General features: G+C 44.6%; 1 protein-coding gene across 4 annotated transcripts in view; it reads right to left on the bottom strand.

The window, feature by feature from the left end:
• ZNF385C (zinc finger protein 385C) overlaps window positions 1-22,910 on the bottom strand; it is a 166,324-nt gene that overhangs the window by 123,031 nt on the left and 20,383 nt on the right. For 2 of the 4 annotated variants that reach the window (XM_035134881.2, XM_035134882.2), the window contains exon 1: window positions 2,017-4,256. The exons of 1 other annotated variant lie outside the window; for it this stretch is intronic. In XM_035134881.2, the coding sequence (XP_034990772.1) occupies window positions 2,017-2,182 (166 nt within the window). In that variant the 5' untranslated portion in view covers window positions 2,183-4,256. Of the gene's footprint in view, window positions 1-2,016; window positions 4,257-22,910 lie in introns of those variants that run through there. One more of the 4 variants, XM_035134883.2, reaches the window with a different exon arrangement.

Here is a 22,910-nt window from a genome sequence, read left to right as displayed (position 1 = left end):
CATGGATTGAAAGGGAAAGGAGCTATGATAAGAAACATTCAAATGTGCTCTCTCTCCTCCCCGCTACCCGTAAATTGAATATGCTATGAAAGAAGGATTGCTTTAGCAGTGTGCCCCAATTGCACTATCACACCTGGTTAAAAAAAGATTGACAGGTTCTTGTATTGATTCAAATAATTCCAAGCCTGTTCGTCTCTGGTCAACCAGTGGGATACAGCTGTCTGGCACACCATTGGTGCATGGTGCCTCTGTCCTTCAAGGAAACAACATCATTGCTTGATTCTAGCCTTGGAAAAGACCGCATTTTGTTGAAAGGCCTGCAGGCACCTTTCTGATCTGAGGATGTGCTGCAACACAGGTCCAACAGTAGAAAAGTATAAGCAGGTTTTCTGTGTGCATTTAGAGGAGAGAAATGCGCCTTGGTAGAAAAATGTGAGGAGACAAAACTAGAGGGAACATAAGGAAAAGCTTCTTAAACTTTACTGTAGAATATAAGTTTCTTGTGCAATTTCTTTCTCTGGAGGTTTTCAAGAAAATATTCTGCCTGAGGATCAATGCTGCAGCTTTTTGAACATTTTGATATTGAAATGGAAGCTTTATTGAAGCTGTAAAAAGTTGTTTTTTTTTTAAGTTTTGCAAAGTGCCCAGAGAACTGGACTTATTTTCAGTTTGTTTGTTTATGAAAAATATCCATAGCCCTCCCTTCATCCATATGGATTCACCAAGGCGGGGTTCATTAAAAAAAAACACCCACCATATAGCAGTAATAAAATTTTCAAACGTAACAAATTAACGCCTCCAAAAATCAACCAACAGCACAGCAGGCAAAATAATCAGGACCAAGGCTGCAATCCTAACTATGTCAACTCCGGTGTAATTTAATTCAATGCAGTTTACTCCCAGGTAAGTGAGGTTAGGACTGTAGCCCCTAAAACTCTTTAAATCCCAGGGGAAACAGATTCTTGTGTCACAGTTAATGTGTAACACATGTGTCACTCACATGGTGGTAGTTGGCGATGTAAAACTCAAACCCTTAGGATTTACAGCTATGCTGTAGGACCCAAATACTCCCCACTGAACCCCATTTATAAACCAGAGTTTCCCCTTCAATTTTTAATTTAAAGTATACTACAAACGATCATCGGACCGGAGTGCATGGGGCTTTTTGGGGGGGGGGGAATAACTCTGAAGGCAGATATCAGAGGGTTCATTCAATTATCAAGGGAATGAGGGGAGTGGGTTTTTTGTTTACGTTCATAACCCTACAAACCAACAGCACCAGTTACTCAGTGAACTTGACAGACAGTAAATTCTGAACAGATAAAGGTAATTGTGCAATGCATGAAATAACTTAAGAAAATTCGCTGCCAGGAGATGTAATGATGGCCATTAGATTTAACAGCTTAAAAAGTAACAGCAGGTTAGACAAATACAATCACCATGACAGCTAAATAGAACTTCCATGTTCACAGATAGTATACCTCTGCCGGAGAAAAACAGGAGAAAGCTGTTGCTTTCCTGCCCTTGAAAGCTTTCTGACAGCCACTAGAAAAATCTAAGACCCCCTTGAACTGCTGGAAACAGAGTTATGAAGTTAGACAGGTCCTTGGCTTGACCCAGCAGTGCTGTGTTTAAAGAAGCTCATCCAGCTCTCTAAAATGCTGTTGAAAACATGCGGGAAGATCTTCATTCACCTCGGTACATGACAACAGGAAAGCATGCTTATAGATCAGCAGACACAACCCTCAGCAAAAACTCCCTGTAATGCTAAAATCCAGCGGAACAGAAAACTGGTCCTAAATTCTATTTTTAGCAGCACTCTTAACTGGCAACTTTTCTGGTCGTTTAGCTTGAAGGAAGAAAGAGAAAAAAAGAAGCAAAGGAAAATATAGCCAATTTCTTGACTAGCTGAGGTGCTGTTAAAATAAGACTTCTCAGTTGATTCAAGCCAAGCGTTTAAAAGATGGGATGTGTCAGTATCTTTAGCCTAATTGTGTCGGGAGGACAAAGCCTTACCGTGAACGATGCCAAATTTGACCGTTTCCACCCCTTGACTGCTTCTGCCTGCTTCGCTTCGTCTAAGCAAAGGACAGCCAGGGAGAAAGAGCTGGCACCCTGATTGCAAAGGTCTGGTCAAGATTTCCTGACGTGTTTTTGTCTTGCCGATCGGAATTCCTCCCATGCAAGTTCCAATACGGCGAACTAAAAACCAGTGACCACTTTTTTCACCCCTGCCAGAGAAGCTTTCCCAGGCAAAGCTGCTTGCAAGAAGTCCCACGTTTTGAGCTAAGGTGCTTGCAAGAAAAACCGACAGTCCTTAGACTTGGTTACAAGGCAGAACAGGTGCCAACTGGTGCTCATTTGTAACCGTAGCAATCGCTTGCCTGCCAAGAACACGCAGAATGCACTTGACATCAGACCTATAAGAGAGAGGGAGATGGATGGGAAAAATCATCTCATGTCATCCCCTGAAGGCCACGCCTGAGGTCACACGCGGATATTTGCCACAAGAAAAAAACTAAGACCCCTTGAACTGCTTGGAAATGTACTTGAAATGTATGCCCCATTTGCCTTTGCTTAAGTGCACATGTGGTTATTCAGAGTTGCGGGGGTGTGGAGGTGTACACTCTGCACATGTCCAGAGGCACCTTTACTACTTCACACGAAAGCTCATACCAATGACAAACTTAGTTGGTCTCTAAGGTGCTACTGGAAGGGATTTTTTTTTCCAACTACAGCAGACTAACACGGCTACCTACCTTTAATGAATTTAAGTTAGGTGGTTATTTTCACCAACAAAGGAGCCCTTTGCTGTACAATTTGTTTTTCATTTCTCAAATCATTACACTGATTCATGACTTCCCAACCCCACCATGCTTTACTCAAATCTTTTCTACTGCATTACAGTATATCTTTATTTATTACAAAAAGTATCTCTATTACAATTGTTTAATTTTTCTTCCACTGCTTTTATCTCAAATCCTGCCCATGATTTCATTTGACTATAGTATTTTTTTTTCAATAGTCCACGAAAGGCCTCCATTCTTCTATAAAAAGTTCGTTTTGATATCTTCATTTCGCTGTCAGCTTTGCCATTTTTGCACAGTCCTCTACTTTCAAAAGCCACTCTTCCTTCATTGAAACCTGCTCTTTCCATTTCTGTGCATATAATATTCTAGTTGCTGTTGACGCATACTTAAATAGTTTAGTCATCTTCTTTGGAACCCCTGTCCCTATTAAAACTACAACGAAAGCTTCTGATCTCAACAAAGTTAAATGCATCTTGGCATAAAAAATGCACATAGCAGCCAGCCACCGGTAGGTTGATAATTATCAGGGCTACAGCAGATTGGGAAGCGGAGTTTAACCATTTCATCACCTGCTGCAGACCTCTCAAAGACCACTCTTTTGGAGCTACTATTTGCATTGGGAGGAAATCCTTCACTCTCCATGTGTGACTGATTTGCGGCATTAGACTTTCTGATGTGTATTTTTATTTATTGCAAAGTCAAGCTGCTACAGCAGGTGAAGAATGAGCTGCGAACACTCAAAAGAAAGTTAGTAGATTTATTTTCATCCCACGGGTCTGCTGCTGCTCCGTGCTATGGAAATATATTCTTGCCAATCAGGAAATAAAAAGTGACAACAACCTACAACAGCCTTGGCTGCCAGCTTTCATGGTGAGAAGCGTGATCGTATCTATCTCCTATACTAGGTGGGAGAAGGAGAGAAAACACGCTTTCTACTTACGAGATATTTGGCCTCAATTCACAGCAACAGGTTTTATCGGCAAACACATTATGTTCTGTAACACATGTACAAATGAATGCTGAATCTGGTTTATATGGAAGCCTTCCCTGCTGCCGTCACCACATTTCACCAACTCATCTACGGTAACTAACTGGAAGCAGCAAGTGCTCTGTTGCTTAACAAATGTGATTAATTCTCAATTTTACTAATGAAAACCATAAAGGAGCAAAAAATAAACATAAACCCAGCAGAGCTAAAAACCAAAAGGCACGAGTATCTTATGGAAGCTGCCAAAGAGGGAAAGAAGGTTTATTTATCTTTAATCTGCATGCTAGATGACATACCCAGGGACCCAGGTGGCGCTGTGGGTTAAACCACTGAGCGTAGGGCTTGCTGATCAGAAGGTCAGCGGTTCGAATCCCTGTGACGGGGTGAGCTCCCGTTGCTCGGTCCCAGCTCCTGCCCACCTAGCAATTCGAAAGCACGTCAAAATGCAAGTTGATAAACAGGAACCGCTACAGCGGGAAGGTAAACGGCATTTCCGTGTGCTGCTCTGGTTTGCCAGAAGTGGCTTTGTCATGCTGGTCACATGACCTGGAAGCTATACGCCGGCTCCCTCGGCCAATAATGCGAGATGAGCGCGCAACCCCAGAGTCGGTCACGACTGGACCTAATGGTCAGGGGTCCCTAGATGACATACAGCCTGCTACAGCAGACCAGACACAAACTTGTTACCTGTCAGAAGGTTAAAAACATTTTTTTCTCAACAGAGTTTACAATCCATGAACAATTCCATTTTTGGCATGTCACCTTCTTCATAGATGTTCTCCCCAAGGTGGCACACCTAGCACCTAGGTGGTTATCTAGTTTGATCGTTGATTCTTATTGAAAATTTAATATTTCTTGTAAACTGCTTAGAGGTTTTACTATAATCAAGCAGTATACAAATTTTGTTAAATATTTCTTTTTCCTGCACCATGCAGATCTTTTTACGAATAAATGTTCGTTAAATATCTTACCGGGTTTTATGCCTTTTTATTTTTGTTGTTAGAATTTTTATTATGTTCTTTTAACTTGGAGCTCCGTTATGTTCGCCCTGACAAATCTCACTGCTTCATTTATTGCATAAATCTACAATAAACAACATTAATGAATTAAAAACTATTGCATTAAGCACAATAAATGACAGTGGGGGTGGAAGGGCCCCCCAGCAACAGACCAGCCATTAGGCCAGAGTCAGAGATTAACTCTGGTCTCTGTCTTCGTATTTTCTAATTGGGGCAAGACTTGCCCTCCTGTAAACACTGTCGCCCAAGCCCCAACACAGGACCAAGACCAGATTTATAAAACAGGAGATCGTGACTTTAGCTCCTCACACACATTCACTGCCGTCACACCTCTAGTCTTATATTTAGCGATGGCAAACTACTCCTATTTAACATATTACGGAAGCAAATGCCACAGGTTCATTCCTTCTTCAGCAGAGAGTCCAAAACATACTGGAACTTTGCACCATTTTTTTTGCTCTTGACCTCTCTTCCTAAATCTCTAAAATGGACACATTAGTGATATGCAGCAGATGGAAGTGAGGGGCAGGTGGGGCTCATCAACCTAGGAAGGCAACCCATCTAGGAGAAGGAAAACTCCTGATCCTAAACCTCTGGTGCCTTGCAGGATATATTCAGGAGAAGCAAAGATTGAGGAGTAAACCCTACACAAGTCTAGGGTGGAGTCCCTAAGACGGTTGGATGGCCTCTTTCCAGCATGCAAGCTCCTGCATGCAAGCTGGTGCCAAATATATTGCTCTGCTTTCCTTTGGACCATATCAGTGAGGCCAAGAAGGGAGTCTTGTCATCTGGACCTCCGTACCCGCTAACACAATGGTTTGACTTCACCCCCGGAGGCGCACTCCATTGTCTCTTGAGACAGACAAGTGCTAACAACAATTACTAGCAGTAATTGACTACTATTAATGCTACTATTTCCACAACAAGTGATCTGCCCAATGTTATTTTCGTGAGAAAAGCAAGCTAATCTGAAGATGCAAAGGTCTCATATAATAAACACACAGCTGATAAAAGAGGGCTTACTGGTATAGAATAGAGCTTCATTTTTTTAAAAAAAAAAAAAGGTGTGAGCTTTTGTTTCTGAAATGAGTACAAAACGTTGATGCATACCGTGTGTTCGCAAGAACCTAGGTTAACTGAAGCAGGGGTGGATTATCACGAATCAGCTCAGAAAACCCTGCTGAAGTCACTTCCAAAGCTGCAAAATGTAAATTTGGGGGCAAAACTCAAATTCCACTTATGAAACCATAAGGGTGTTTGCAAACCATTCACAGTATGTGACTGTCACCCATAAACACAAATATGACTTAGCATTTCTTTCAGCTAAGGAGACAAGGAACAGTTGGGCTGAAGCCTCCTTCCTCCTGCCAGGAATGCAGCCAACTGCAAGCACTTCTGTTGACAGAACCTTTTGATTGCTACAGTACTTTTACAATTGATGGCGCTGGCGCACTTCCCAACATCCACGCCATTTGATGCTTAAAATAGACGGTGGGCGTGCAACCTGATTTAGCCAACCATGCAAGCTGGGCTCCTGCAAATGCTCTGGCTCAGCTGCTACAAGAATACGTACACACACTTCACTCCCGAAATTAAATCTCTCAGACCTCCTGCAAGACGGCAATCAGCTCACTTGGAACCTGCCGGAGTTGGCTTGCTCTCATCAGCATAATAAAGATGTGTGACCTTCATTGGTGACCGGCACATCAATCCAGAAATGATTAGATGGGCGTTAAAATGTATGACTCAGGGCTTTTTAAAGTTCTACTCTCCACCTTGCTCTCACTGATAGTGATAATATTTCTCAGCACTCCTCACCTTTAGCCCAGCTCATCTTAGAGGCTCACTTACCTACTTCTATAAACACACACTAATCAGCATCAACACTATGCTAGGTGCTGTACAGAGAGTCCTTAAGCGACTTGCCTCCTGCCCAATCTATCTTGAGGAACAAGGCTGAGGTTTCTTGGGGTTGGGATATTTACTTATTTAAAACATTTATACAAAAGCTTTCCACTGGTCCTGAAAGCACTACAGTGGTTGCAAGTGAGCTAGCGGGCTCAATTCAAGGTGTCAGTACAACATAGCTGCCAAGTATCCTGTATCCGCCGGGAAAACCCCTTTTTTTCTCACCGTTTCCCGGCGGTCTCCCGTTTGGCGAAAAATCCCGGCATTGTCCCTTAAATTCGCTTCTTCTCGGCGGCCATTTTTCTGGTGCCGCTTTGCCCTTCTATGGGCACCAGAAAATGGTGGCGCCGGAAGTCGCTTCCGCGCATGACCGGAAGTTGCGTGACGCGACTTCCGGTGGCGCTTCGCCCTTCTATGGGCATCAGAAAATGGCGGCGCCGGCGCCGGAAGTTGCTTTTACGTGTTTTCGGTCATGCACGGAAGCGACTTCCGGCACTGGCGCCGCCATTTTCTGGTGCCCATAGAAGGGCGAAGCGCCACCGGAAGTTGCGTCACGCAACTTCCGGTCATGCGTGCGCTGCCGATCCCAGATCTTTACGATTTGGACTTGGCAGCTATGCAGTACAATTCAAGTACAAAAAACAGTGCTTCCTCCAGTGTCAATCAGTTTAGGTCCCAAGATTGGCAAGCAAAGGCTTCTTGGCAGTGCCACCAAGGGTGGTTCCCTGGTTGGTGTTGACTTGTGGCACAGTCTTATTAGAGCCAGTTCCCTGTTCCACTGGTGAGCTGTATCTGTGTCCCTCATTCTTAACATCCAGTTAGAACTTAGAAACAGCTCTGTTCACTCAAGCGTTCAATAGTTGATACTGCCAACTTTGGAATTGGGCTTGTCCACATTTCTGTTTGTCGCGTGCATAAGAAGCGCAGGCCTGGGAGGTTTTCCCATTTGCCTTGCCACTTTCCCCGGGGAAAACACGCTCTTTAGCGCTGAATCGGAGCAAACGTCAATCCACGGAAAAGCCAATAGACACCAAGAGTCGGTTTTCCCTGGGGAAAGCGGCAGGACAAGCGGAAGTCTGGATGAGCCCATTGTTAATTCAAAGAATCATAGAGTTGAAAGGGACCCCAAGAGTCATCTAGTCCAAGCCCCTGGAATGCAATAATCTCAGCTAAAGCATCCATGACAGACAACCATGCAACCTCTGTTTTAAAATCTCCAAGGAAGGAGAGTCCACAACCTACCGAGGGAGACTGTTCCACTGTCTAACAGTTCTTACTGTCAGAAGGTTTTCCTTGATGTGAGGGCACGTGACTGTTTTGCATGTTTTTTATATATTTTAAATATGGTTTTACTTTTGATAGTATTGTTTTACTATTTCGACACCTGGTGCCCTGAACTTTTTTAGGAGGAACAGAAATAATAATTAATAATTAATAATGATGATGATGACTTTTTCTAGAAAAAGAAGTACCGGAACGCACTATGAACGCTTCCATTGTTCTCTTATAATAGCAATGGTGCCCACCTTGAAAGTTCCAGCAAGTTCCGGTTGAAAAAAAAGCCCAGATTAATAATAATGATGCAGATCTAAAATTAAACTGGTAACTGTGAACCTGAGTTTGCAAGACTGCTTCCCCAGCCAAAAAAAAGGCTGAACTCGTATTTCTCGGTTAGCATTTTGACTTCTCCATGAGCTATATCGCAAGAGAAGGCTGACATTGGGGAGGAGGAAAGAAAAGTGTTATTTTCCTTTCCTCCCCACCCTCCTGAAGATGCATGGATCTTATTTCAGGCTGGTTACAGTCCAAAACAGGACCACTCCATTTAGGGCCTAGTTCATATATAAAATAAAACCCATTGCACTGCTCTTGGACTCCTCATTCCTCAGGAAAACAGGAAACACACAACAGTGGTGTCAGAAAAAACATGCCCAGGATACCTACAGGATCAATTCTGCTCCTGAAATTCTGCTGCAGAGGCCCATTTCCACATCCCGATGTCAGCCAAGGCACAACTACCAAGAACATGGGGCAGAGCCTTCTCTGTGACCATGCCAGCCCTTGTTTTTAAAGCTGGTTCTACCTGCTTACCTGCCACTTTTTACCCAGGTGGTGCTGTAGGACCCAGGTGGCGTTGTGGGTTAAACCACAGAGTCTAGGGCTTGCTGATCAGAAGGTGAGCGGTTCGAATCCCTGCAACGGGGTGAGCTCCCGTTGCTCGGTCCCAGCTCCTGCCCACCTAGCAGTTCGAAAGCACATCAAAGTGCAAGTAGATAAATAGGGACCGCTCCAGCAGGGAAGGTAAACGGCGTTTCCGTGCGCTGCTCTGGTTCGCCAGAAGCAGCTTTGTCATGCTGGCCACATGACCTGGAAGCTGTCTGCAGACAAACGCCGGCTCCCTCGGCCTATAGAGCGAGATGAGCGCCGCAACCCCAGAGTCGGACACGACAGGACCTGATGGTCAGGGGCCCCTTTACCTTTTACTACCTGCTTCCCTGCCACTTTTTACTATTGTTGCTGCTTTATGCCGTTTCATTGTATTGTATTGTATTGTACTGTATTTTGTTGTCTTTTACTGTTAACTTGTATGATTTTTACCATTGCTTACAAGTCTCTCTATGCACAATGGAAATGCAAGGTAAACATTTCCTGTCGAGAGAAACTGCGAGCCGGTAAAGTGGCCAAGACGGAGCAACTAATAGCACTTCTGAAAGGTCAGAGTGGCCTGACAGCAATGCCAGCATCAAATGGAGGCTCTTGAAGGAAACCTGGAAAGCTCTCAAATGCAGCTGAAGCAGGACACGGCATAGTATCCTATCGAGAGGAAGTGAAAGCCTTGTTGAACTGAGCAGCCTGCGATTTGGAAACCCAGCTGAAGAAGCCTCAGTTGGGATGGGCCAAGGAGATATATTTCCCAGCTCTGCCACCTGGATTTTGTAACCCAAGAGGTGTGGGATTGAACCTGGGGCAGTGCACAAGCAAAAATGCTCCCCTTCCAAAGCAGGACTATTTCTTTCTAGAACTCTCATAGCTGGCAGGGTACATCCTCCTCCACCGCTGCACTGGACCCTTGGCAGTTTAAAGTAGATCTGACGCAATTCGTGTGTGTGTGTTTTTCAAATGACATTGCTCTCATTCAAGGGCTCACCCACACTTCTGCTTGTGCCGTGCCTAGAAGGAAGCATACGTGCAAGCTGTTTTCCGCTTGACCCCCGCTTTCTAGGCATAGGTCTGAGTGGGTTTCCCCATGCCCCGCTCCTTTTCGAGGGAAACCCGCTCTTTAACGTTGAATCAGAGCAAACATCAATCTGCAGAAAATCCAACTGCCCTTTGCTCCGATTAAGTGCTAAAGAGCAGTTTTCCCCAGGGGGAAGCAGCAGAACAAGAGGAAGTGTCGATAAGCCCCAGAGTCGCCGAGTTGTGCCCAACACTGTGGGGGCCTGTTGCACATGTGTGACATCACATAAATGTGACATCACACACATGCAGCAGCAGCAGTGCACTGGGCTCATCAGACGGTCATCCCAGAGGGGTGGATGCGTGACGATGCACATCACACATGCAACTGGAGGTTGTTGACAGTCTCAAAGGCCAACCACCAGGAGCCTCCTCCGCCCCCTCAACACTGAGGAGACCCAGCCCCTTGCCCAGAGATTATGAGGGGGACAAAGACACCTCAACCCCCTGGAGTTGGTGCACCTGATAAGCCCTCAGTGACAGCCTGCACATTCCCTCCATTTAATTCAGATTTTCCCAATTTGCAGATAACATGGAAAGATTCCACATGCCCTACTTTTGTCCCAGAGGTGCTCCTTGGTGTGTTTAGCAATGACACGTGGGTTTTTTATTCTTTAACTTTGTTTTGTACAAGTTTAATAGATAAGAAAACTAATACCTCAAAAACAGAAATAGAAAATTGGCCACCCACAGATAAGACAAATACCTGTGCCATAATGGAGCTCGGGTTTCTGGAACTCAGGGAAGGTGGCGGAAATACTATGTGAAGTTGGGGGAGGAACAGCAACAGCAATATATCCCATTAAACACCACCCACTAGTGTGGACAGGAATTATTGAGAGTTTAAAAGTGCTCAGGTGTGGATGGACATGCACAAAAGCACACACACATGGAAAAATTAGATGTGTTTGACCCATGTGCACAACAGCACTCTGGTGTGTACAAAGTCCCAGAGTAGCATTGCGGCCTTAGTACAGTCAAGGAAACAAGGCTGGGTCCGGCTGCGCAGCAATATTGAGAGGCAAAGTGTTCCTCCAGCTGACGGGCAACAGGGAGATGGATTACAGTTATTTTCCACGTTGGTGTTAACTGCCTTGCTAGATACGATCTGGGTAGGTTATCAGAGATTCCATAGGTCACCGATGCAACATCGAGTCTAGCCACAAGTAAGCAGCATTCTCCTAACCCAGTACTATTTACTGGGTTACATAGTGTTATGAGGCTGGTCATGTGCCAGAGCGCAAGACATACAAATGGCCACCTGCCCCTCACACACACACACTGTACCATTACTGTTGTTGTTTGTTGTTTAGTTGTTTAGTTGTGTCCGACTCTTCGTGACCCCATGGACCATAGCACGCCAGGCACTCCTGTCTTCCACTGCCTCCCGCAGTTTGGTCAGACTCATGTTCGTAGCTTCGAGAACACTGTCCAACCATCTCATCCTCTGTCGTCCCCTTCTACCATTACTGTACCACTTTGTAAAAACAGGCAAGGCAAGTTGCCCAGGAATGATTCCCTTTATGTAAGGTGTAAGAACTTTGGTTCTCAATACTTCCCTGGGTGTGTATCAAAATTTTTACAGCACCTACTTCAACCACACTTCACAATATGGATTAGATTTATTTCGAACGAATAAATCAGCATTAGGATAAGCAAACATTAGTATGGTGTATCAGTTACCAAAGAACATAACTACACCCAGGGCTTTATTCTGCTGGAACTCACTGGCACTCAGTTCTGGCACCTCTCAGGTAGGCACCATTGCCATTACAGTGGTACCTCGCAAGACGAATGCCCTGCAAGACGAATTTTTCGCAAGACGAATGCGTCTTGCGATCTGATGGTGACTCACAAGATGAATTCGTTTTGTGAAAAATTCGTCTTGCGAATCGCGGTTTCCCATAGGAATGCATTGAAACTTAATTAATGCGTTCCTATGGGCAAAAAAAGAAATTTCAATGCATTCCTATGGGGAAACTGTGATTCACAAGATGAATTTTTCGCAAAATGAATTGACTCGCGGAACGAATTAAATTCGTCTTGCGAGGCACCACTGTATAAGAGAACAAGGGAGGCATTCAGGGTGAGTTCTGGCACCTCTTTTTCTAGAAAAAAAATAGCACTGACTACATCTAAATTATTTCCTTCTGTTTCTCTTTCTGTTTTGTGGGATGAAGGTTTTGTTGGGATAGTATGTAATGAATTTTAACATTTTTTATTACTGATGTGTTGATATTTGTGTACAGGCAGGGTCCTCACAATAAACGGTTTTGTTGTTGTTGTACATCTAAATTACTGCTTCTGACTAATAACCCAACTTTACAAATGTGTTTATTGTTTAAAATCACAGAGTATAAAAAGTACAGGTGGTGACACGGGATTACATTCTCGGACTCTATGCATGTCAGCAGAGCACATATAAGCCCCATTCCACCCTGTTCTACCCCCATTCTGCCCTCTTCAGGATCCAAAAGGACCCACGCCTTGGTGATCGCACAACAATTGGACGCGACTAAATTGGCCACTGCCTGTAGAATCGGCAGGAAAATGTTGCAGTGTAGGGCTGGTGATGTTCCAGAATCTAGTGATTCCTCTGCATTCCATTCCACACCCCTGTCCATCAGTATTCTGTGGCGACTGCTGAGCACACCAAGTCCTCCTTAATGAACTATTTTGGGAGTTCTGCCCTTAAGGCTTCACCTATAGATTTCTGCAAACCTTGAGTTAGCCCCCGTCTGCCATTAACTCCATCTTGTGGATGCCATAGTATGACGACCGAAAACGAGGAGATGATGATGATGCCAGTTGTTGTTCACTTTTACAACATTCTGCAGAGCGAGAAATTGTATGGGTGTGCACACTCATTCATGGCCTTGGCTGTAGTTGCTGTTGCTTCTGTCTTGTAGCAGCTGGGCCCAGCTGGCTGCTTTCCCCTGATGGCAGACACACCTCACAGACACGAGACTTGGCTGGCAATCTTCTGCTCAGATGACAGTGCCTTTGCAGTCGATGGCAAAAGGTCTCCTCAGCACCAGTTTCTGTGCAGCTGCTGAATTTTGTTTCTGCCCTCTCTCTCCAACAGACTCAAAAGGCTGGCATTTCTCTCCACTCCAACAGGGCCTTTCCTCTTGACTTTCAGTCTCTTGGAATCTCCTAAGGATTTAGGTAGAGCTCTCTCCTTTCCTCCCCACCTGTAGCATTTTCCTGTCTCTGCACACAGGACTTGAGAGATGCTTTGCCTTTTATCCAGAGCAGCTCAATGCTGCAGCAAGGAGGAGAAGGGGCCCACCTTGTTTGTTTTTGTCTGTCTGTCTGTCTGTCTGTCTGTCTGTCTGTCTGTCTGTCTGTCTGTCTCTCTCTCTCTCTCTCTCTCTCTCTATTATATTTCTGTACAGCTATTCTTTTTTAAAAGAGCTGTTTACAACAATTGCCCATAAAACCATGCCGTACAAAACATATTAAAATGTTAAAATTAGAAATTAGCAAACTATTGAGGGAATCATGCACGCATAATGGCCTGCATAAGCCTGACAGAACAGAAGAGTTTTCAGCAAGCATTTAAAAGTTGAAACAGAATGTGCCTGCTAAATATCTATTAGCAGAGTATTCTACAATACTGGGCCCATGACACTAAAGGTTCTTATTCTCAAATGAGCCTCGCCAACTTGGGGAATGGTCAATGATGATCTCCATGACTGAGCTAATATATGATGATTTTGATAGTCCGAGATTCCGACTTGGTTTGATTTGGAAGGACCAGTTTTTTTGTGTTAATCTGCAAGCCAAAGCCTCTGTCCCATTTGCTTTTTTGTTTAATTTCTATTCCACAACCTTCAGCAGACACTGCTCTCATCAGAGTGGCTAATAGTAGATGATAGTAGGAAAATTAATTGCAGAAACAGGGGAGCTGGCTCAACTTAAAATGTGATTTCCCCCCAAGGTATTCCAAGACAACAAGAAGAAAAAATTATCAGCCAAACTTACAAATAAATCCACAATAGTTACTAGCCAGCAAATATTTCTACAAGCTTTTCCAAATTCCCCTACTTATTTATGGCCTAAGGGTGAGTGGAGGAGAAGAGAACCAAGGTTTCCTTGGCGTTTCCATGTGCTGTTCTGGTTTGCCAGAAGCGGCTTTGTCATGCTGGCCACATGACCTGGAAGCTATACGCTGGCTCCCTCGGCCAATAATACGAGATGAGCGCGCAACCCCAGAGTCGGTCACGACTGGACCTAATGGTCAGGGGTCCCTTTACCTTTACCTTTAATGGGGTAAGTCAATACTATCAACACTGCCTCCAACTAATACAGGAAACAAGTCCTCTTAAGTCCTGGGCTTTGCTAAACTCCACCTCCTCATTCAGTCCAAGGCAGATATTCTAGGCAGGGGAATGAGCAAGGAGATACCCTCCCAGGAACCTACTGATGTCTCCCTTGCTAGTGTCAGGTTTGATTATTTGCTGGAAAGCAAACAAGTTCTGCCTGCTGGGCCCCCATTAGCATTCCCAGCTGGTGTCATTAGTTGACACCTACATAAGAAGGCACTCATTTTTCACTGGCGCAGCAGCAACACAACCAAATTCCCCCTCCCTTGTTTCTGGCTTCAAATACACACATAGAGATATAAAAGTACAGTTAGAATGCTGCAGGTTATTCTACTGGTGTCGGTGATATTCAGATGCAATCCCTGATAGGCAGAGGAGAAAGTAGAATCTGGAAGAGGAAGGGGAACCTGGGGCATCTATAGGTAATTGCCCAGTGTATGCTGCTGCTCTGGGGGACAAATTGAAGGCACCCTTGAAAATGGGCAATAGGAGCACAAGGAACAAGGGGAAGCAGAAAGGACAAAAGCTCAGAGATTAGCATGGTTAGGGATCCCACAACCAATCAGAAGCCTCTCAACCCATCTCCACTTCCCCATGGGAGAAGTGCAAAGGTGTTGTAGTGGCCAGGCCAGCCTTCTCCAACCTGCTACCCGCACAGATGTTTTGGGCTACAACTCCTACCGTCTCCAGCCTGGAGGGCACTTTGTTGGAAAAGGCAAGGCTAGTGCGTTGGATTAACAGTGAGACCAGCGTTCAAAACCCTCACTCCAAGACAAAGTTTACTTGCTGACCTTGAGCTGGTTGCACTTATGTTAACCTCTCTCACAGGATACAAGGGGGTAACACTGTACAGTATGCCATCCTGAACTCTCAAGAAAAGGAACAGAATAAAAATTAGATAGATGGACCACTTAATTTTTTTTTGTTTAAAAAATGTAAAGTAGTATAGAAATGGTTTAATAAACCATTGCTAGTCTTAACATATATTTAGATTTACAAAGCATTCTTACAGATAGGGGCAAACAGAAAGAGCTGTTGGGAGATGGTATTATTTAGGTGAAGTTATGTACAGTATGGGAGGGACCCAGGTGGCGCTGTGGTTAAACCACTGAGCCTAGGGCTTGCTGATCAGAAGGTCGGCGGTTCGAATCCCTGAGACAGGGTGAGCTCCCGTTGCTTGGTCCCAGCTCCTGCCAACCTAGCAGTTCGAAAGCACGTCAAAATGCAAGTAGATAAATAGGAACCGCTACAGCGGGAAGGTAAACGGCGTTTCCATGTGCTGCTCTGGTTTGCCAGAAGCGGCTTTGTCATGCTGGCCACATGACCTGGAAGCTATACGCTGGCTCCCTCGGCCAATAATGCGAGATGAGCGTGCAACCCCAGAGTCGGTCACGACTGGACCTAATGGTCAGGGGTCCCTTTACCTTTACCTTTATGTACAGTATAGGAATAGGGACACTGTTGGCGCTGTGGTCTAAACCACTGAGCCTAGGGCTTGCTGATTTTAGATCTTTTTTTCTTTTTCTTTTAAGTAGCAGAACCAGAATAATTTTTGCAAAATAAGGACAAGGGCACAAATGTGCAGACTTCACGGAGGTCATGAATTTCAGATTTGGCTTTGTTTTAGTTTGGGTTACCTTGGCACAAAACTTTGCTCTGTTTACTATGGAATACACACGCTCCTGCCCATAGTTTACAACCCATTCATTCTTGCCTTTAAAGCAGGCATAGGCAAACTCGGCCCTCCAGATGTTTTGGGACTACAATGTTAGGATTTTGGCTGTCCTTTGCTGCTTCAGCAAGGATTGGTGTGTTTGGTATAAATAACATGAGTGTCTGAGAGTGTGAGAACGGAAGACAGTCTTATCTCTTCCTTCTGGGATTGTTATTGTAAGTGTTCAGTTTCACTTCTGCTGTGTCGCAGTTCTGTACTGGTGTTCGGAGAACACAGACGTGATTTATGGAGTCTCTGTATATAGCTTGTTAATAAAAGTAGTTTTAGAACTACAGATGAGTCTTTCTTCTCGCTACAAGATGCTGAAAAACCTGCTTGCTCTTTTCATGAGTTAAGAGTCACATATTACTGGTGCTCTGGACTGAAGGGACATGCCAACCAGAGAGGGCCATGGAAAGACACTCCCGAGCATTGGGGAGGATGTCGTCGCGCCAAGAGTGTTTTTCCAACATACAACTCCCATCATCCCTGACCACTGGTCCTGTTAGCTAGGGATGATGGAAGTTGTAGTCCCAAAACAGCTGGAAGGCTGAGTTTGCCTATGCCTGCTTTACAGTGACTTTGGGAGTCAGGGTAGGGGTGGAGAGTGGGGGTTAGTTGAAGGATCAGCTGTTCTGTCACCTTTCTGGGGAAGGTGAAAATGCACAATTAAGGAATGCCAATTCCATTGAGTATAGAGTTTAATCCAGGCTTCCCCAAACTAAGGCCTGCGAGCCGGATGCAGCCCACGAGGCTCATTTATGCAGCCCCCGGCACCCCCCCTGCCATCGCCCGCTCTCACCGGCACAGGCGCCGGAAATAGCTTGTGCGCATGTGCAAGCGTCATTTCCGGCGCACTTCCGGGTCAGAGGAGGCGCATGCGCATGCGCACAAGCTATTTCCGGCACTCCTCCAACCCGGAAGTGCGCAGGAAATAGTGTGTGAGCATGCGTATGGGAGTGCCCTCTGGCCTGCCGCGTGATTGTGCGCTAAGTTTGGGGACCCCAGGTTTAATCCCTGTTGAGATTTTGTGCACTAGTGTACTGGTTGTTGTTTTTGACAGCTCAGAGGGAAGGGGTGGATGGGGAAGCAGCTAATGTATGATAAATTATCTTTAGTGGAATATGCAGTGTTCAGAATAAGGTGAGCAGCAACTCTAAAAGCGAAGAGGAGCTAGCAAAGGGGAATTCAAGATGGACCAAAATAAAACAGGGCAAGTGTGGCAAGGAGGCAATTCAATAAGGCACTAGAATATTATTTGTGAATGTGGAATGTGCGATAAGCAAAACCACAAAATGCCAATGCCAGCCTTACTCAGCACCTCCAAAGCTTCCCCCAGCAGCACAACTCAACGCCATTCCTGATTAAAAGGAATACTGTAATTGCTAATTGAGCATCTCTTAGCAGCAGTGGGTTGCGCTTTTCAAGCCATCTGGAGTTAGTAACGAGCTTTTTCTTCTCCTTTGCCTTCCCTACCAGTCACGCCGTTTTAATGTGATTAGCATTCCAGTGATGTTCTCTCTGAACAGCACACTTAATACCGCTTTAGACTCTGACAGAGAGGAAAGCAGCAGAGTGCCTTATCAGTGGTGACTCAGTTGATAATTTTTCCTCACCCGCCCTTCCTGGCTTCTCTTTCACACTTGATTTTTGTCTCTTGAAGCACTGCCATGCAGACAAAACTCACATGACAATCTTCCTTGCAGGAGGCTTCCCAATCTTTTCCTATTAAGGGCAGTGACTAAAATTTCCAGATTCCTTGTTCTCCTTACCCTCTTCAGCATCAACAGAAGTAGAGTGTCCAAATCAAGGGAATTAATAGTACCACTCTATTCTGCCTTAGTCAGACCACACTTGGAATACAGTGGAACCTCGGTTGTCAAACGTAATCCGTTCCAGAGGACCGTTCGGCTTCCGAAATGTTTGACAACCGAGACGCAGTCTGCAAAATCCATTGAAAAAATGGAGCAACGGGAAGAATTCACTTCTGGGTTGTCGGCGTTCAAAAGCCAAAACGTTCGACTTCCGAAGCATTCAACAACTGAGGTTCCACTGTACTGTGTCCAATTCTGGGCACCACAATTTAAGAAGGATGTTGACAAGCTGGAACATGTGCAGAGAAGGACAACCAAGGTCTGGAAATAAAGCCTTTTGAAGAGCGCTTGAAGGAGCTGGGTATGTTTAGCCTGGAAAAGAGGAGACTGGGAGGAGATATGATAGCCATCTTCAAATATCTTAAGGGCTGTCACATGGAGGAGGGAGCATGCTTGTTTTCTCCTGGTCTGGAGGGTGGGACTTGAACCAATGGCTTCAAGTTGCAAGAAAGGAGATTCCAACTAAACATTCGGGGAAAACTTTCTGACATTAAAACTTTCTGACAATGTTCAGCAGTGGAACAGACTCCCACAAGAAGTGGTGGACCCTCCTTCCTTGGAAGTTTTAAAACAGGTTGGATGGCCATCTGTCATGGATGCTTTAGCTGAGATTCCTGCATTGCAGGGGTTGGACTAGATGACCCTCAGGATCCCTTCCAACTCTAAGGTTCTATGATTCTATGCTCCACATGTAAAAAGAGTTGCTCTTGTTGCATAGCCACAACATATTGTATATGGCTAAGAGAATTCAAGGTTAAACTCCTCTTGAGAATTTTGTACAACAGTGTGCAAGGCTAGGAAACCCAGCCAGATGGGCGGGGTATAAATAATAATAATATATTATTATTATTATTATTATTATTATTATTACAAACTTCCATCAACCTCCTTGTGAATGCCCAGGAATGAGCAAGGTACTTCCAGACAATGTTACTTTTACTAGTTTAGAGCAGAATAACCCTGCAATATTCTTCTCAGGGGTTGCCAGCTTACAAATAGCATTATAAATAAGACTAAATGATAAACAGACGATGCTATCACTTTGGCGTTTAGAGTACTGTATTCTGAAAACACAAAAGATCTGAAGGTCATCTAGTTAAATGGAAAGGCTTGTTTTGCGAGGCTTGTTTTGCAGAACAAATACATTTGAAAAAGCCACTTCTTCAAAAGAGCAGACACACGATGCTATGAATCCATACGATGCTATGAATGTAGAAACATATTTTTAGAAGATTAGATAAATACACTGAATTTAGGTCTATCAACGCTTATTAACCATGGCAGATAGAAGCACAACTATATGCAGGGGGGGATTAACAGTCAATGGATAGTGAAGTCATACCCAATTGCTAACATCTGGACTAATTAGAACTTAGGCTACTGATCTAGATATTTGTATTAATCAAGAACCAAAATGATGGCACTGGTACCTTGAGCTGCAGCATCACTTGTGAGATTTCCTGTCCATTCTGTTAGCCACAAAAACCACTAAACTTCTCTCAACAATGCTGTTATGGAGACTGGGAAAGACTCCACCCCAAAATGCCACCATGCAAAACAGAAATTTACTGGGGTGAGGGTGGAGAACAGCAACACTACTACAAAGACCCAGGGCATGAAGACAAAAATGAAGCAGCAAGAGGGATCCAACAGCTGCAAAAAGTGTTCTCACACACAAAACCACAAACAGCTGTGAAGGAATTTGCTAAGCATAGCTGCCAAGTTTTCCCTTTTCTCGTGAGGAAGCCTATTCAGCATAAGGGAAAATCCCTTAAAATAAGGGATAACTTGGCAGCTATGTTGCTAAGTCCAAGAACCCTTCTGACCCACCCACACCCACCCATTATTTCCCCCAATAATGGGACTCGGCTACCATTTGTTGGCCTCAAGAGTCACTCCTTCTTGTTCCAGCTACAGACCACCAATTCCCCATCTCGAGTAGCATTTTCTGTGATTGATTTTGAACTCCAACTGACAGCTGCCGGAGCAAAATACTCAAATGTGAGACAAAAAAAAAATTATCCAGTGCTTATTTCCAAAGATGTACTCTATAAACGGAGCAAAGAATGCTGCTGTTTCATTTTTCTTAGGAGAACTTCAGCAAGAAAGATCTATTGCTTTAGGAATTAGCCCACATTCATCCATAATTTCACAAGCAACCATACTTGAGGAAACTTGCTTGCAACAATGTCAGTCCAAATTAATGTTTCTGAACCTGGCAATGATGCAAATTAATTTTATAAGAGGCGTACAAAAAGGCTACAGTGCTTGGAGGCTGTAGGTTCTGTGTCTTGCATGGATATTTGGAGTGTTAGGATAACAGTAAAGAGTTCCACTAGCCACAAGCAAGGAGGTTCCTCATTGAATTATGAGGTCAGCATTAATCTCCCAAAGTGGCCTTAGATGAACTGCTCTCTCTCAGCCACAGCCATCTAGCCTAACATAGGAATAATATTTATTTTGAAAACATTTTATACCGTTTCCAAATGTTCAAAGGAGCTCGCAAAACTTAAATACCAGCAATACAAAATAAAAATGTATTTTTTAAAAATTAAAAAAGCAATACAGGCAGCTTCTCAAGGCACACAGACTAGGGCCTGATTTGCTTGCCCCAACTGGCACATGGGCTGAAACTGGGAGAATCAATCCCGTATATAGATGGGTCTGGGGTTGCAAAGGGCTTTTAAGGTCAAAATAGGACCTTTAATTAGACCTCAAAGCACACAGGCAGCCAGTGCAATTGACACATAACATATCCAATATGCTCTCTGCACCAGGAAGCAGCCTCCAAGGAGAGATGAAGGTCAGCTTCATATTTAGTGTATTATAGTTGTTGGCCCTAGAAGTTACAAAAGTATGCACTGGCGTGGTGAGGTAATCTTTATCCTGGAAAGACCAGAACCTACCTAAGAGGTGCACTGAGCATGACACTCCCTCCTGGTCAGGGACACTAAAAGGTGGGTAGAGGTGTACGAGGCCCACAGCGCAAGACTCTGAACTTTCATTGTTAAAAAATAAGTCTCTAGCCCTCCTAGAAAGAAAGTTATGCAGCAAAATGTGCAGGTACCTTTCAGTGTGATTTCTGTGAGATGAGGCAGCCTGCCTGTTTTCGGCTTCCAGTATTTTTAGCCAGTAAGTGACGCCACTGCTGGTAACTGACAATGGAGCTATTTGGACACCAAGTGATGGAAATCCCTGAGGTCCTACACAGCTGCCTGTCCTCTTTAGTGCACTTTTCCTACTTCTTGTCTTATTCTCTTGTGGAATGTATGTGGCTTGTCCTTCCTCCCCCCCACCATACCTGCCAAGTTGCTGTCAGAGAAATAAGGGACCAGGCCGGAAATAGCAGACCGGAAGTAGCGCTGCCGCCATTTTGGAACTGGGCGGAGCATGCTCAGGAGTGACTTTTGATGCTGCTTTGCCCAGTTCCAAAATGGCCACCGCGTCAGAAGTCGCACTACAGCCATTTTGGAACTGGGCAGAGCAGCATCAAAAGTCGCTTCTGAGCATGCTCCGCCCAGTTCCAAGATGGCCGCCACGCCAGAATAAACCGGGGGAAAACAAAAAAAAATCCATTTTTTCAGCTAGGAACAGCTGGAAAAACGGGGATTTCCCGGGGAAAACGGGAGACTTGGCAGCTATGCCCCCCACCCCAAGCAATCAGGATGCATCTTTGGACAAAAGATTCATGAACTGCAGGGGGTGGGACTAGATGACGCTCACAGTCCCTTCCAATGCTACAGTTCTATGATTCTATGTCTTTCTTAGAACTTATGTTGGATAAATACTCCTGCAGCAGAACAGAACTGCTCAAAGAAGGAATGTTACATTATTGGACAATCCATTATGAAGCCCACTCCTAACATAGGGCATTAAGATCAAAAGAAGAACACTGCTGGATCACATCAATGGCTCATCTAATCCAGCATCCTGTTCTCACAGTGGCCAACGAGATGTCTAGTTGTGATTACCAGCAACTGGTATGCACTCGTACCTTGGATCCCAAACGCCTTGGTACTTGGATGTTTTGGCGCCCAAATGCCGCAAACCTGGGAGTGTGTGTTCCGGTTTGTGAACGTTCTTTGGAACCTGAACGTCCAATGGGGCTTCCACAGCTTCTGGTTGGCTTTGGTTTCTGAACGTTTTGGAAGTCAAATGGACTTCCAGAACAGATTCCCTCCGACTTCCAAGGTATGACTGTGCTGTGGAGGCAGAATATAGCCACCATACCTGGTAGCCTCTGACCATACCCTCCAACTCCCGGATTGAAAAATCCGGGATCAGCAGCGGTGCGGCACTGGAAGTCGCTTCTACACATGTCCAGACATGCACAGAAGCGACTTCTGGTGCCGGGCTGCCCGTGTCTGCATGTCTGAGCACCAGAAATCGCTTTTGCGCATGTGCAGGGAGCCGGGACATGGCCATCAGCAGGAGCTGCATTCCAAATCCGTGGGTTTTACAGGATATAAATCCATTCGGGATAACAGCGGGAAACGGTAACAAAATACGGGGGTTTCCCGCGAAAAACGGGAGACTTGCAAGCTATGCCTCTGACTGCCTTACATTCCATGAATCTGTCTAACCCTCATTTAATGTATTCTAAGTTGGTGGGCTTGAGGCGGCGAATTCCATTGTTTCATTATGTGCGATGTGAAAAAGTACAGTATTTGATACTGATACTTTAATTGTGATTCAAGCCATATTACTGGGGAATTACTGTGAACTTCCCCTGTTCATTCAATGATGGTTGCAAAGGAATTGTCCTAGTGCATTATACCCCATATGCCAGAGCTCGTTCCTTTACCCTTAATGGCAGTGGTGGTTAAGACCCTAGCAACACCACTGCCATTAAAGGTGAAGGAATGTTCTGTTCTGACATATGGGGCATAATGCACTCTGGACTCAGAACACAAATTTGCATATGTATGTTAATGTAAAAAAACTGTTTTTTGGCAAATTAAGATAGCATGTGGGTAGGGACTCATCTGCACTGAACTTTATGGTTGATCTGCAAGCAAGGAAGAAGAAGAAG

Source organism: Zootoca vivipara, chromosome 13 (genome assembly GCF_963506605.1).
Source record: "Zootoca vivipara chromosome 13, rZooViv1.1, whole genome shotgun sequence".
Lineage (NCBI taxonomy): Eukaryota > Metazoa > Chordata > Lepidosauria > Squamata > Lacertidae > Zootoca > Zootoca vivipara.
Note: the sequence above shows the minus strand (reverse complement) of the source record. Positions and strands in the feature narration are given on the sequence as shown.